Source organism: Tiliqua scincoides, chromosome 2 (assembly GCF_035046505.1).
Source record: "Tiliqua scincoides isolate rTilSci1 chromosome 2, rTilSci1.hap2, whole genome shotgun sequence".
NCBI classification, from domain to species: Eukaryota; Metazoa; Chordata; class Lepidosauria; order Squamata; family Scincidae; genus Tiliqua; species Tiliqua scincoides.
The window spans coordinates 100,561,193-100,577,849 of NC_089822.1; the positions used below are offsets into that span (position 1 = coordinate 100,561,193).

Genomic DNA, 16,657 nt, shown 5'->3' on the forward strand with positions numbered 1-16,657 from the left:
ATAAGAGCACCTCAATTTTAAAGGGTGCCTCTTTGCCCAGTTACCAATGGACAAAATCATGTCTTTCCCAAATGTTTACTTATTTTTTCACATCTATATTCCATTTATATTCCTTGGATACTCCCTATTAATTTTTGTAGGAGTGGGAATATGAAGCACTGAACTGTTGCAAGGTAATACAGCACAGCAGCGCCACCCACTGGCCAGTGATTGTATTGCAGCATCTGCTGAAGCCGCCTCAAATTACTGTATGTTCTGCGGAACTCTAGGAAATATAGATGGGGGGGGGGGGGATATAGATTTTTATTTAAAAGTTTCATACTAGAATAAATAATACAAAGGAAGGAAATCACATTTTACATTTTCAACTCTGGGGTTCAAGACTAGATTCATCATGGCAGAAAATGAGGTGGGTATCAGGGCCTAGGAGAGGAGGGTAAATGGGGTAATTTGTACCCAGGCCCAGGTTCAGAAAGGGGGCCCAGGAGCCAAAGGAGAGGGCCCAGAAATTTCCTGGGATCTTATATTTTCCAATCTCACCCAGATTCACTGCCTACGCAGGATGCTGGGGGCATTTCCATGGACACATGGCAGCCACTTCTGCCATAAGCCATGCACACCAGACCCAGGAATGGATATATTCCTTAACAATGTCATACCTGGGAGGAAACCGACCTGCTACAGCAGCTCTTTGGCTTGTGGATCTGATTACTGTGAAGGAGCTCAGCGACAAAGCTGCATGACTGCAGCTGCTGCAGAAGTCGGTTTTGGTGTACACAGGACACTTTCCATTCTAGTGTGAGCCTAAAGACAATGATAATCTCCTGCAATTATTTTCTATATTTGAAAGATTTTACTTAGGAGTGTGTTTGGTTTTCCACATTACTGTATCTAGCTGCCAATGCTGGGCAGGCAGGTAGACCTAAGCTCTGCATTGGGAATACTGGTAGACCTGGGCTCTAAAGAATATTCTGGCTGTTGCCACTTTCCCCCTGCCTGTTTTGCTCTCTGTTCCACCCCCTTCCTCTTTGGGAAGGGTCCCAAAAGGGTCCCTTTTGGGAAGGGCCTGGTGTGGAAAGAGTTTCTGTCCCTGCCTCACAATATTCGAACCAGGAATCATCTGGCCTTTATTGCATTTGTTCGAATAGCCTGCTGCAAATCTAACAGCTTTTGTGGAGACCCTGGGGGGTCTCAAGTCTGATTTCTAGGCTTCTACTTACCCGGAAATGTTGGGACAGAACTAGACATTTCATAACATGGTGGAGCCCCTTTCTTAACACAGAAGGAAAAGAAGAAGTTGCATCAATTTCTTTGACAGATGGGAGTGGGAAAGCTATTTTCTTAGCACAGAGGGACTGAACCACAAAGAGATATGATCAAGCAGTCTGCTGTCTTCTGGTGAGGGAAGAACACCGTTTTCCTCTCTATGGAGTTGCCCTGATAAGTAACACTTATTTCTTATCTACTTTCCTTTTTGAAAGAAAAGTGTTGGTTGATATAAATACTAAGGCTTTCACAGTCGGTATTTGTGACATTGAAATGGACAATGTCTGGGCTGATAGATAGCGGTGGAATAAAGCTGTTCTCACCTAATGTTTCGCCTATTACTTTGGTAGGCATTTTCAAAAGACGAAGCTACAGCAAGTAGTTCTTCAGACTACGCAGTATAACTGATACAACTGATGTTCTGATCTTAAAGTTCCAAGTACCTATTGTTCTATCTCAGTTCTTAAAGTCCCAGATACTTGTATTTTTGAATGCTGGTAACCAAGAGTCATTTTCCAATGTTTATAAATCTCTATAGCTGCCATCCTATCCACACTTACCTAGGAGTAAGCTGCATTGACTATAATGGGACTTTCTTCTGTGTAGATATGCATAGGATTGGGCTCTGTGTTTTTAATCTCTAAAAGGGTTGTTCTTCTACCAGATCCATCTCTGATCACCTTGAAAGTATCACAATAATGACATTTAATGACATCAATGTCGCATAATGTTTTCAAGCAGGACTTGATCTGATCCAGGGCTAATGGGGCTCTTTTGTGGTTGGTTGTGGTAGTGTGTTTGTTTTTATGCTGGGTCTCAAACCTAGAATATATGAAACCATAATTGATCGTTTCTGGGCACATGCAGAATTCCTTTCCATGAGCATTAAGTAAGGTTGATGCCTTTTGCACCATATTTTAGATAACACTAAGCACAGCTTCTCTGAAGTGCCATTTGGAGTGCTAGTTTACTGAGCTTGTTTGCATTGTGGCTGTGATCCAAGAGACCGCATGTGGAACAGACATGTGTGTGCATATGTAGGTTCTGACAAAAGGTGGAAGTGAGGAAATAGTTCAGTTGGAGGGAATTAAAGTCAGCCCCTTGCTTCATTATAATCATGAGTTTTCTACCACTGTCACAGGCCAGCTCTCCAAGCCAACCCCTCCTTCCCCCGCAAACTTACTCCTGTGAAGGAGGGGAACTGATGGTGTAGAGCAGCATTTCTCAACATTTGTCCCCCCATCCCACTTTACATGGTCCACATATTGGGAGTACCACCAGAAGTAGCTGGTGATGATGTCATTACCAGTTACTTCTGGGTTGGGAGGCTAGATGTGACATGACAAATACCGGTAAGAAGTAGAGTCAGTGGCGGACCTCCCCAGCCAGCGGACCTCCCCAGACCTGGGGCAATGGTCTGCAATGGCATCTTTCGCTGACTGTTGCTGCCCTCTGCATGGAAATCTGCCCCCCCCCCTAACCTGAGGCTCACGGAGTCTCGTGTGACCTGAGCTTGTGTCGGGGAAGCTTCCTGACACTTCCCCGATGGTATAAACTGTGCTTCCAGAAAACCAGAAGCACTGTTTCTGATCCTGTCTGGAGCCTAAGAGAGGCTTCTGCAGGGTCCTACAGGCTTGCATCTGGGGCATTTACCCCATCAAAACTAACGGGAGGTCCGCTACTGAGTAGGTAGACAGGAGGATGTTTTTGAGCACACCAAAAACATGCTTTGGAACTCTGCCCACCAAGTCAAACCTCCTACCACTGTTTGTCACATCACATTGCTTCTCTCGCTGCAGGGTGGCAAGTATCCAGGGGTTCCACACATACCATCAGACATCACCCTCAAGTACCATCGGTGGTACCTGTACCACTGGTTGAGAAACACTGGTATAGAGGCATCGCCATTGAGAAGACAGCCCTTATAAGCCCTATTCCTGAGGCTAGGATACTGAAACATGGTTAGTAACATCATGTCCTGCCAGAGTGCATGGGAGACACAGTTTCCTCTGCTGCTCAGCGTGGTTTGCTGAAAGGCACGGAAACAAAGATCCATGCACCCTAGCAAGAAATAACTCCAGAGTCTTAGAGCAATGACGTTGAGGCGTCTATTACCAGCAGACCTTCCCCATTACTGATCTTCCCCTTACAAGAGTAAGTTTATAGGGTAAATGGGGGGACGGAGACTGGCAGGGAAAGCTGGTGACAAGCAGGATCATGCTGGACTACATTACTCAGTTCTGTACAGGCTCCAGAGATCTTAAAGGGCAGCAGTGCCAGCACCAGACTGCTGGGGGTGCTGAGACAAAATCCTGTATTGGGCCACCTATGGCACCCAGGACTCATAAAGAAAGCATCATCCTTACCCATAGTGGTCCTGAGGTTGCATTGTGTACTATTAGTACTGAGTGTTCAGAGGTTGGCCCAACCAGGTGTGTCCTCTGATTGGCCAGTCCCTGACACCATTCCTGCACAGCAGTAACTGGAGTTTTTCCCATCCATGAAATAATTCTTCCCTCCCTATACTTTCCTCCCCTCTCCTCCCAAACGTCCCCCCCACTTCTAAGTGAGGAGCTGTGCTTCCAACTTAGAGCACTGTCTGCACCCCCAAGAACATGTTAATTGATTTCATGAAGTTTATGGTAATTTCAACATAGCGAATGTCATGTTGGACTGGAACTTTTGTGCGCATTTTGGAGTAGTTTGCTGGCCATTATGGCACTGGATCATAGTCATTGGATGCTAACAGTGTTGTCTTGAACTTTCAGATTAGCCAGCATGGATTGGCAGTGTGTGGCTCCCGGACTGATTTTCTTGTTGGTCAAGCTTACAGCCGCATCTCTATTTGTAGTCTTCAGTGAGTATTGGTCAGTGGTTGATTTCAGCTTCTCCTTGACCGTCAGCCTTTTTTAACACTTGTTCTCATTGTTCTGTAAAGACATTCAGTCTTTGTGATACCCATGCCTTGATGTATAAAATAGTAACAATAGTAATAAATGCCACTTAATAGTTACATGGTGTTTCAAAATGCTTCATGTACATGGTCTCGATCATCCTTTAACAACAGTTCTTTAAGGTAGGCCAGCATTATCTCCATATTGCAGAAGGGGAACTGGGCTAAGGGATGGTGGCTTGCCCAAGGTCACGTAACGTAACCCAAACTCCCACCTAATGTGGGGCTTCACAACTCTTATCTGTTTGTAGCTGCAATGCTGGACTGACCCCCTCTGTTGACAGTGAAGTATGATGACAAGGAGAACAAAGCAACTGCCATTATTTATGTACTGGATTTGGGGTACAAGGGTATTTGCATCCTGGGTGATTGTGTCCTGGTCAAATGCATCACGGTCACTGGCATCCCTGGATATTCATGTTTGGAGTTTTTTTGTGGGTTGCAAAAAACAATGGCCAGTACACATTTGTCTCCGATGCAATGGTCCTGTACTTGGATTTTGTCAGCAATATTAAGGGCCCAATCCTATCCAGCACAGGAGCGGTGGCGCTAAAAACCCACCGCTGTATCCTGTACTGGATACAAGCAGGTTGCAGGTCTCCTCAGAGTAAGGGGACATTTGTCTCCTGCTCCCAAGTAACACCCCTGCTTGCTCAATGGGGCTTCTCAGGTCAGTGCCGCAAACTTGAGAAGCCCTGTGTTAAGCTTTTGCACCTGGGAGTGGGGAAGCTAAGCAGGGTCAGGCCTGGTTAGTACTTGGATGGGAGACCGCCTGGGAATACCAGGTGCTGTAGGCTTATACCAGAGTCTTTAGAGACTGAAGGTTGCCAACCAGTGGGGATAGGATTCCACGGAGGAGGCCTTTGCTGGTCCCACCCACTCCCAGGCCTGTCATTCCCCCAGTTCTGTCCTCCCCTACCTTCCCCAGCCAAGAAACACCTCCCTCCACCCTCCCTAAGCCCCTGTGCCACTTGGCACTTACCTCCACTCTGCTGGCGGCTGGGGCTTCACCTGCGACATTGGTGGAGTGGTGCAAGCCTTCCCACTGGCACCATTGTTGCATGGTACAAATGTGCCTTATGGTACATTTGCGACACCCAATGCCAGCCTAGGGTGGCTACACTGGCGGTAGCCTTCCATAGGATTGAACTGCCTGAGTTACTCCTTAGAGGCCATTCAAAATGCTGTTTTGTTTTGTTTTTCAGTTCCACAGATCTTCCCCAGGGGAAACATTAGTTTTGTTTCTGAAGAGAATAGTACAGGTAAATCTGCAGCAGTGGTATGAATCAGCTTGAGGTGATCCATTGAGAGGTGGGAGGATGACTTCTGGTTTCTTTCTGCTGAGAGGTCGCCACATTCTTTAGGACTGAGCTAAAATTACTCACTGGTCATTTACCAAAATTTAATGATAACACCTTCCTTGTTTGAACATTTATCAGCACACTTTTGGGAAGTATTCACGATATCTTTATTTTTTAATTCCAAATTGACTTCGTTTACACTCATCACATCCCCGGATGTGATTATTTTTGTCCTCAGAAAGAAACAGAAAAATATTTAGCACAGCCATGTAACTCTCCTGACCTGCTGAGCGCTTTTTTTGACCCAGTGTACCATCAGTTCTACAGTGAAGCTTTACAAAGTGGGTTAATACAGAACCACTATGCTTTACTTTGCAGTTCTACAGATTTCACAAAACCCGTCTGGAATCACCACAACCTCCTCCACAAGAGCCACAACTGCGACCACAATGAAAAGTAAATTCATATAATTTGGTCTTTGATATTTAAACACTCGGGAAAGTAAAATTATGGTATTAATTTTACTGTGCTATAAAAAGTAAGTTATAGGGTCTGTTTCCTAATTGTTTTTGTAACAAACAGCTTCCCAATGTATAGGCAGAGTAGATGGTGGCATGCACATACCCACCTGTATATATACAGAAAGCAGTTATCCCTAAACTACAATACTGCAGCATCCATGGTGTCCTGGCAAATTGCATTTTCCTGTAAAAAAAGTCTTAGCAACGTGTCCAGTTTCAAACTTCTTCTTTTTTTAAGCTATGTAATCAGGTTGTAGAAGCTGTTCCATCAATCTGCCCCTCAGATAAGTAGGTATAACCCATTTTTTCCAATGGCTTGGAGTAGCCGCCAGCCATCAGAGGGCCAGTTCAAAAGATGCTTGATCATCCACCAACGCCATGCATTTAAAGATTTGTATACTCATGGCACTTTCATGTTGTGATTCCTTCCTTCATGCTTGAGCCACTTTACCTAATTGTGTGTGTGGGGCGGGGGGGGGGGGAGTGTAGTCTGTCCAGATTGTCCTTCATGCACTGCTAATTGTCCCTCATGCACTGGGGTCTAAAATAGGCTTAGATTCCAATCCTGTGGAGGCCTTGTGCTGCCGGAACTTGTGATCCGGCAGCACAAGACCTTTTATGGCTTTTGCAAAAGGCAACACCATTTTGTGCAACTGGGCTGCCGCTGCAAGTGCAAACAGCGGTGGCAGCACACCAGTGGCCCACCCGTAACCTCCAGTGCTGGTAAGTCAGCATGGGGTGCAGGAGGGAGATGGGGGTGGGTGGGAGGGGGAGGAATACTACAAAGATGGGGACAGGGAGGAAGGTGGATTGAGACCAGGAAGGGGGCGGTATCAGTAGCAGTGACAACACTGATATCCTATCTCCCTTCCCAGCCTTGATCCACCTTCCTGAGTCCATTCATAAATCACTGGCACAGGTCCAAGTAGACCTAGCAGGGCAGTGAGGGCTTACCTCCAGGCAAGGGTACAAATGTTGCCTTACCTGGAGGAGACCTTCAGGACTGCAGCCCCTACAGGATACAGCATGTGCTTTGATGGTGCAGCTGCATTGGTGGTGGGGGGTTAGGTAGGACTGGGCCATTACTGGTGTGTCTGTTGCAAGGTCAAGAGCAAAGTTCAAAAGCAAACTCAGTAGGCAAGTGTGGTGATCGTCTGCAAGCTTTATTTCGTTGCCAGCAACAGGCTTCTCAACGTACTTGGATCGTGCTTGCCAGCAACGTACTTGGATCATGCAGACCTGGCCATGGTGATCCATGCCTCGGTGACATCAAGGTTAGATTACTGTAATGGGCTCTATGTGGGGCTGCCCTTGAAGACGGTTCGGAAACTGCAACTAGTGCAGAATGCGGCAGCCTGTGTGGGTACTGGAGGTAGGCGGTTCGACTCTGTCAGTCCACTTCTCCAGTGGCTGCATTGGCTGCCCATTCGTTTCTGGGCCCAATTCAAGGTGCTGGTTTTGACTTTTAAAGCCCTATACTGCTCTGGGCCAGGGTATCTTAGAGATCGCCTACTCCCGTACAATCCGGCTCGTCCTCTTAGGACATCAGAGAAGGCCTTTTTGCAAGTGCCGCCACCTAGGGAGGTACGTGGGGCGGCAGCAAGAAATAGGGCCTTCTCAGTAGTGGCACCAACGCTATGGAACTCCTTTCCCCTTGACTTGAGAATGGCTCCCTCTCTTGAGACTTTTCGGCGAGGCCTGAAGACCCTTCTGTTTAAACAAGCCTTCTGAGTTCTTGGCCTTTTAAACATTTTTTAATATTTTTTACAGGCCTGATTCTTTTATGATTTGCTGCTGCTCTATGCTCTTTTTACCTGACTATTCTTTATCTGAGTGCTGTTTTTATGATATGTGTTAATATGTTTTTATTTGTTTTAAATTATGTTTTTAATCAGTTTTAACCTGTTGTAAGCCGCCTTGAGTCCCTTCGGGGAGAAAGGCAGGGTAAAAATAAAGTTATTATTATTATTATTATTATTCTCAGGGACTCCTGTCCAAAGCGAAAAGAGCAATGAGAGCCATGTGGGAACTCTCAGAACCCTCCGAGAAAGCAATTTTCCAGTGTGAGCCTTTCATTTATATTTGATTCTGGCTCCTTTGTTTGAGGAGTCTTACACTTCTCATTGGCTGGTGTGTGACATCAGAAATGGGGGCTTTCTCAGGGTTGGCTAGAGATAACTCTACAAACATTTGATTGGTTGGTTTCAAGTTACATACTCCAACTAAGGCAAATACATACATTGAGACATATAGAAAACGTTGTTTCCAACAACCACTAGATGGCACTGTTTACTCATTTATTATTCAGGACTTGTTTTTGGTATGTCCTTTGCACCTATCTTTTGCAGTTCCTCACTGGCCTGACCTTGGCATGAGCTACTAGTGCTATCCTTCTAAATTCCTTTCTGTCTGGTCTCATCAATCACTGTGGGCTTTCTGCCAACCTCTATTTAAACTAAGCCCTTTGGTCTTTCCTTTATTCCATGTGTAATTCTCTATATGTGATCTGTATAGTGATGTAATTTCATTTATTTAATACAGGACAAACTAAACTCTTATTGTACAAAAGGATTCTCTTTCTAACTAAATTCAGCCTTTTCTGTCAGCTTTCAGTTCTGACAGAGGCTCCCATTATGTTTAGGCTTAATTAGGGGACTTTCTCTGGAATGTTCCTGCTTATCTGTTCCTGTCTAGCTGATTCTTTGCAGGTGTTTGTATCTTAGAAAACTCTATCTCTGTCTGTCAAACAAGATAAACTGTCTGCTTAGATCTCCTCATTAAAAATGCTTCTAACCTGTGTATAACCTTTAGTTTTATCGTTTTTTGGTGCCAAGAGATATAACTCTTCCTAATTAATTGGTGCAAGTGCATCCTGCTTTTGCCTAAGATAAGAGTCTTATCTGTGAGGTGCAATAAATTCTGCAAGACTTGGAGTTTTCAAGGTAGCAGAGATACAGCTCCCATATTCTTTATCTGTGAGCTGTCTGCGAGACAGACCCTGATTAGAGCTGGAATGGCTTTTGCCAGGCATTTGCTTCTTAATGTCACATTTGAATTACATTTTCAGACTTGTGGCTTTAAGTAAAACTTAATAACTTTTTACCTTTCTGTGTATTTTATGCTTTGATCAAACTATTCTAATAGCTAAAATTCATTACTATGCCTTTATATATGTTGATTACATTTTAAAAAAACAATCTCTATAATTATTGAGGCATTAAAGAACTATTGGCATGCAAGCATGCTAACTTAGTAATTTATTTGGCACTTCTATGATGCTCTGGTGTAAATAACTCTTTCAGTCCTTCTGAAATTTAAATGTTTTAAAAGTCCAAAAAGCCTTTTTTCCACGGGTATTCATCTGTTCAGTTTCATTTATCATACTAGCAATTAAGCTGAGATGGAAATTCCAGCTTCTTACTCCCTTTTTACAAACAGTGCTTTGAGGCCTGAACCATTATCTAGTCCTTGACAGTTTGCCAAGAAACATTCCTTTGCTAATTTACAGCCTGTCTGCTGTTTGCAGACAGAGACCAGAAAAAAAATGTGTTTTTTTGGTTCTGAACATATAAGCATGCTAGGCATATGAATATAACATTTTCCCTATTTCTTAAACATATAAACTAATAATTTGTTTTAACTAATTCAGCTATAAACACCCATAACATAGCATTAACACTAAGCTTGTATACATTTGGTCTGTTAGCATAAGTGGCTTTTATGGCCTTGTCTCATGTCTACAAATTTAGGAAAGGTAACCAAAAAGTGAGGGAAGGGGCCAGCATGTGTGTGCACTATGAGTGCATGTCTTTAAATTTGTGGGGTCAGTCTGGGAAAATCAATTATTGTATCTGTACTGGTTAATCAGGTACCAAGTTGTATATCAGGCTGCGTGTAAGTTGCGGTTTTAACAGATTAAAAATGTGTTATTGGTCACAGAACCCAACTTCCTTAGCATCTTTCTTAGGATCTGATATGATGCAGTGAATCTGCTGCTTGCTAGGAGAGCACATGCCCTTTGCTTCAACCCAGAGCCAGTCCATCCATGAGGTCAATGGAAGCAGTTGTCTTAAGCATCAGATTGGTGGTTGGCACCTATCTCTGTCTGCCACTATTCCACCTTCTCTTTCTACTCTCTGGATTGGAAAAGGAAGAGGAGGACAGAGGGGATAAGGAAATGTGGAAGGGAGAAGAGTGCCAAGCTGGAAGATTAGAGGCTGGGAGGAGCAGAGGCTGGCATATCATTGACAAAGCAGTGCATCATTTGGCATGCCACCTCAGGCGTCAGGAGGTACTGGGCTGGCCCTGCCCCTACTAGTATTATACTTGCATATTTGTAAATAAAGGAAATATTAGTACACGCATTGTTTGTGTACTTGACAACTCAGGTACCTGACAACCTGTGTACCTGACAACTCAGGTAAGCAGGGGACACACCACACCATCCATCTGTGGGTCTTTTAACCTTATGGTCGCTCTTGTCTCCATGTACGAAATCTCTTTCCCTGCAATGATGCTTGAAATGGTGCCCCTGCCACTCTGATAGAAGTATGTGTATGGTTTGGACAACTCACAAACTACAGAGCTTTTAAGGGGAGAAATGGCCAAAAATAATAACCAAAAATAAAATTCAAACATGGCAAAATGTTCTAATTATAGTTTGGATGCCACATCACTCCGTAATAGGAGTTGTCATTATTCATACCACGCCCCTGATATGTGCCTCTCTCTTTCTGTACCCTGCTGCAGCCCAAGTTCCTTGGAAGCCTTTAATATGGGAAAGGTACGGTGGGAGTTATTACTGGTTTTCTGAAGGCATGCTTGAATGGATCAACAGTCGTGCTGAATGCATAAAGCAGAACTCTGGCCTAGTGATAATCAATGACAAAAAAGAACTGGTAAGATCAAGAACATAACGATATCAGAAAAGCCCTGCTGGCTCAGGCCAGTCTAGATCAACATTCCTTTTTCCATAGTGACCCACCAGCTTCCTCTGGGAAGCCCAACACTTTCCTCCCACTGTTGATTCTCTGCAACTGGTCTTCGGGGTATATTGCCACTGACCCATAGCATAGCCATCATGACTAGCAGGCACTGATAGATCTGTCCTCCATGATTTTGTCCAACCCCTCTTGAAGCCGTCAAAAGGCCATCACCGTATCATGTGGCAATGAGTTCCACAGACTGATACTGTACTGTGTGAATAAGTTCTTCCTCTCGTCCATCCTAAATCTCTTGCCGATCAATTTCATTGACAGACTCTGGTTTAAATATCCAGTCTAGTATCCTCTGTTCTACAGTAATCAAGTAGAGGAAGGTTACTTTGATGCAAAGATATTTCACTCTTGGATTTCACTCCCTTTTATGTTCCTACAGCATGGGAAATGGGGCCATGTCAGCTTCTTCAGAACATAACATATCGGTAGTGCAGCCACAAACCACAGGCTCAAAGTACCACTTAGATGAAAGTGTCAGATGGTCTGCCACTAGTCCTCCCCCCTGCCCCCCAAAACAAACAAAAACAAACAAACCTAAGCATACTTACCTGCTCCAGATCCTTGACAGTTCTAGTCAATGGGTGGAGAAGATATGCACAAATTCTGACCAAGTCAAAGTTGGCAAAACATGGGCCTAGGAAACCAGGAACCTGAAGAGGCAGCAGGCCAACAATGTATTGTCTTACTGCCCAAATCCATTTGTCTTACTTACCCAAGCCTATCAGTAGATTTATGGCAGTGGAACTCTGTTCTGTTGTTGTAAATCAGTTGCAAATGATGTGTGGTGATCATTGCTGGGGGCCATTTCTGAGCCACTGCTGCAAAGATCAGAGGCTGATGGCCTACACTGGAGCAAGTAAGCTGGTGCAGGGGTGGTGGTTCATGTGGTGGGAGGGGGAGTAATCGGGTGTGTTGGGGAAGAACCAGGGGAGTGTCAGGGGGTTCATGCTGTGGCTGAGGAACCCATGGTGATGACAGCTGAGAATGTTAGGTCTGCCTCCACCGCAGAGGCAGGAGGATAAACAGAAGTTACTTTCTGCTTGTGGTTGTTCGCAGATGCGAAAGAGGACAGAGCTCCTCTATGTTTACTAGGAAGAGGTCTGGGGGCTGGTGTAGCTTTCCTTACTCCTGCACGACAGGAGTGTTTGCGTGACAAACAAATGCTAACTGAAATATCTAAATATATAGGACTAAACTAAAAACATAGGACCCTTCCTTTTCTTTGCGTCTGGCCACTGAAGTAGTTGTAATTTTGTAACAATTGCAATTTTCTCTGATCTTCCAAAGAATCTTTGAATTCCCCATTTAATTATTATTATTTTTTCTTGACAGGAGTTTATTCACAATAAGACAGAAATGGGCAATTATTATATTGGATTAACATTGGAAGCAAATGGGAATGAAATGAAGTGGCTCTGGGAAGATGGAACAGAACTCGACAAGTCCCTGTACGTTTCATATTCTCCTTCAGAATATTTTCTAACAAGAGGGTTACCCAGGGTGACCTGTTGTCAAGGAAGAGAGGAATCTTATTTGTTTAGTAGTTGTACAAAAGAAGGAATTTCAGCAATTCAACTTTTCTACCCTATACCTGCCAAATGTCTTCTTCTCCATAAATCTTAAAGATGCAAGCTCACATTTCATAAGAAGGCTCTTATAATATCTCTGCTGTAGTGCTTAGAATCACTGTTTTTGACTGAAAGCTCCTTCCCTCTGTTTTCATCTACTTGGAAACAGCCTGCCCTCCTCAGATTTAAAAGCACAGTGAATGTCTTCCTTGGGTTGGAGGTGTTTTAGAAAAACATAGTTATCTTATAGTACGTGTTCAGCTTGAAGAGTACAAAATGAACCTCATCACTGGAAAGAGTATATTGTGTGTTATTGAGCGGTACAGCCATCTGTTCACGCTACTACTTATTGATGCTTTATACTGTTATGACAGGTACATGCATATATTCATATGTTAATAATATTTTAAAAATGAGCCTTGTTAGCTGAAGCATGAAAAATGGCAACCTGTACACTGCAGGGTGCCTTGCCTGGCGCATGTGCCGCTAGAGACAAGGTGGGATCTGCCTGCCGAAATAACAGAGATTTATCTTCTAGAGCAGGGGTGCCCAAACCCTGGCCCTGGGGCCACTTGTCTCCAATGAGTCTCCAATGAGACTCTGGCCCTCCGGAGATTTGCACTGGCCCGACACAACTGCTCTCAGCATGAGTGTGACTGTTTGACGTCTCGCGTGAGCTGTGGGATGAGGGCTCCTTCCACTGCTTCTTGTTTCACGTCTGTGATGCAGCAGCAGCACCAAAGGAAAGGGCAGCCTTGCTTTGTGCAAGGTCTTTTATAGGCCTTGAGCTATTGCAAGACCTTCATTCATTCATTCATATAAGTTCATCTTTAATATATTCATTTATGTACACTTATGTAAATTTATTCAAATTTGAAATGTAAATTAATTCTTCCCCCCCAGCCCCCGACACAGTGTCAGAGAGATGATGTGGCCCTCCTGCCAAAAACTTTGGACAGCCCTGTTCTAGAGAAATGGGGAACAGAGCTAAAACTTGAAGAAGGACCTATCAGCTATCAGTACCAAAATGTTAAAGCAGTACCCCTAAAATCTCCTCCAAAGACAAAATAAGGGCAGAGATTTACCAGAAGTAAAAGAATTATCTCAGAGTCAAGACTATCTCTGGTCAGTAGGAACTATTGGAGAATATAGTGTAAGGCACCTGTGCTCCTTTGCCTTGGTTACCTAAGATACCTCCCTGCAATGTCAGAGTTTGTGGAGGAACATGAAATTCCATAGGTGGTTTTGTACTGCTGGGGATGGCAGGGCTTGCACTGGCAGTAGATTATTTTGCAGGGGTGGGCTGTATAAAAGGAAGGTATTCTGATTTAGAAGAGGTCAACAACCCTACTACAACATGCTTTAGTAAATATTCATAGCAAACACCAAGACTTGTGAAGTGTGAGGGATCAAACTAGACATCGCGATGGAGATACTTGACTGTGTCTCCATCTCTTTTAAGGTTTCCCAAAGAATGCTGTCCTTCTGAAGCCACTGTTTGCCCTATCAGTGAAATAATGCAGGTGCATGAAAGGAGCAAATAGGAATATTAGGAAAATGATGTGAGAGGACATGGTTAACCCCTATCTCCCATGCTGTGGGCCCAACCCAGATCAACCCAGCTTCTGTTAGCTGTTGGAGGAAATTAAAAGTAGTTTCTTCTTTGGGGGGAAGCAGAGTCACTTAAGCAGCAGATACCTTTGGGTATCACCCCAGGGAACCTCCCTCACCCGGCTGACTGCTAATCAATAAAAAAGACAAAGAGGCAATGGCTTGTTAAAGTTGCAAAAAAAAGTTATTTACTTACAGTTCCATTGAGTGTATATTTACAGCAGCTGATTAGGATCAGAGGTTCAGCTAACACTTAGAGATAGCAAGGCCCTAGAGCTGCCTTGCCCTGCATGCCTTGTGCTCAAGATGGCCTGGGCATCAGAGCCCTGGTGTGCATCATCTTAACAGGTCGGTGGTCAGAGGATAAGAGGAAGTGCTCAGAGGAGAAGGAAAGGATAAAGGGTTAGGGCCACACCCCACGAGGATCACAGAGAGAACAGGTAGAAAGGTCAGATTCACTGGGCCACAGCTTGACCCCCTCTGGACAGCATCCTGCCCCCTCTGGACAGCAGTTGCACCAACTCCAACATTAGCAAACTTTTAAAGATGCTTGAAGTGCATGCGTCTCCATAATCACATCTAGTGTGCCCCGAAGCTACAAATGAAATTTCAAATATTTGTGACATCTTCGGATCCACTCTTCCTTCTGTACTTTCCAAAAGGAAATGGATAAGGCATCAATGCTCTTTCAAACAAGTTCCTGTTCCTGTTGATGTCTCCAAATCCATGCTTGGGGACAATTTTGACAGTGTGTGATAACTCGAAGACAGAATCTGTGGGGTTGTACATGGTTTTCAGGTAGACAGCTATTCTGAGCAGTGCTCCATATGCACACCTCTGTGATTCAATAGTTTCTACCTTGCTTGTACTTCTAATTTCTCTTGGAGACATCAGCACAAACAGAACCAGCCTGAAATTTCTCATGTTCTTCTTTATGAAGATGACATTGGCCAAGAAACCGTGCTACACTGGCAGGGGATGCTTGCCATACCACATGCAACCTCTGTAAAAAAAAATGCTACCAGTGATGATATTTCATGTGCAGCATCAGGGTCAATAAGCCAAATCTTAGTAGTGCCGTCTGGTTCCCCCAATTGCCAAACCGAAAGGTAAAACTCTGTGGGAGTGGTCAAGCAACACTATCCCTTGGCTGTAGGCTATTTTTGCTATGAGGGGCTTGGGACTTTATTCCATCCTTCCAGTCCTTCATCAAAGCGGCCCTCAAACAAAATTAGTTACTGATCAAGACCTTAAACTGCAAGTGCATGCACACTTTCCTGGGAGCAAGCCCCACTGGACACATGGGAGCAAGCCCCATTGGATGTGTCAGTAGGCATGCATAGGAGCCTATGATTGTTGGTTTTGTTTAGTAGTTCCATGCCTCACTTTCTTCATTACTCTGGCATCCCTTTTTTGCACAGGTTTTCTATGAGACCAGCTACGATGGATGAAGAGTGTGCAACTATCAGGGCCGGAGAAGTGAGACCAGTGTCATGCCACCAGCAAAGCCATTGGATCTGTGAGAAGATGGGATAATTTGTTAGACAGGAAGTGTCCAATGCAGTGACATAATGGGGAAGGAGACAAGACTGTGGACATCCATTCTTGCAAATTAAAAATGTGGTACCACCATCATGACTGCACTCTATGGCCTGCTGTTTATTATTGTAACTGCTGCTTCTGGGGTGATTATTTATATTGCTCTAGGAACGTACATTATACGTTATCCTGTGAATGAAAAGGACAGGCCCTTGCCCCAAGAAAGCAGTCCAGCTTACTATCTAGTAAGTTTTGCCTGTGAAACACCTTCTAGTTTGGATTATTTGAGATACAGTGATACTCGTATATACTCCCTCCTTGCATGGGGAGTCGTGAGGGAGCTGGGATCATTGGACACAATGGTATTAAGTGGGAATCTATAAGGACTTGTGAGGGAAGGAGAGGAAAAATAATTATTTTATACTTTTGTCCTCTTCTTTAACCTTGCGGTAAAATGATAACTGGGAGGAGGGCTGATATTGGGCTCATATTCAACTTTGAACTCAATCTTCCCTCCTATGAGGGTATATATGGATAATATATCATATATAGTTGTATATAGATTGGGCCTGTGGCACAGGTGGAGGAGGGCTTTAATACCTTGCCTCCATGCAGTTTTCCCACTGAAGATCCCCCTGAAGGTGGAATTGTTTAGGCTATTTGGGGTCCAGTCTTATTCAACTTTAAAGCGCAGGTGCTGCCACAATGCAGCCCCAAGGTAAGGGAACAAATGTTCCCATGCCTTGAGGAGGCCTCTGTGATGGCCTCCCCACCACAGGATGCAGTGCATGCCCCATTGGTACAGCTGTGCTGTTACTGGAAAATTGGACAGGATTGGGCCTTTAGTCCTTCACGGCACCTTCAAGAGCAAACAGCAACTTCGGGGAGGATTTTTGGCCAG

The 16,657-nt window shown here is 44.2% G+C and overlaps 1 protein-coding gene across 2 annotated transcripts; it reads left to right on the plus strand.

The window, feature by feature from the left end:
* The first annotated feature begins 1,328 nt into the window (after nucleotides 1-1,328).
* LOC136641081 (C-type lectin domain family 5 member A-like) lies at nucleotides 1,329-15,852 on the plus strand. Of its 2 annotated transcripts, none has more exons than XM_066616703.1 (7): nucleotides 1,329-1,398; nucleotides 4,035-4,123; nucleotides 5,425-5,481; nucleotides 5,899-5,976; nucleotides 10,791-10,939; nucleotides 12,371-12,486; nucleotides 15,639-15,852. In XM_066616703.1, exons 2-7 carry the CDS (start codon nucleotides 4,045-4,047, stop codon nucleotides 15,751-15,753), a joined length of 594 nt encoding a protein of 197 aa, XP_066472800.1. In that variant the 5' UTR covers nucleotides 1,329-1,398; nucleotides 4,035-4,044; the 3' UTR covers nucleotides 15,754-15,852. The 2 variants fall into 2 exon arrangements, with proteins under 2 accessions (XP_066472800.1, XP_066472799.1); XM_066616702.1 differs by having other exon boundaries at nucleotides 1,364-1,444.
* The last annotated feature ends 805 nt before the right edge of the window (nucleotides 15,853-16,657 follow it).

Bases quoted from the DNA above. Each gene is read 5' to 3' on its own strand.
- LOC136641081 (XM_066616703.1), top strand. From the start codon at position 4,045: ATGGATTGGCAGTGTGTGGCTCCCGGACTGATTTTCTTGTTGGTCAAG. The intron at 5,977-10,790 runs GTAAATTCATAT...ACCCTGCTGCAG, and splicing joins AACTGCGACCACAATGAAAA to CCCAAGTTCCTTGGAAGCCT. The intron at 10,940-12,370 runs GTAAGATCAAGA...TTTTCTTGACAG, and splicing joins TCAATGACAAAAAAGAACTG to GAGTTTATTCACAATAAGAC.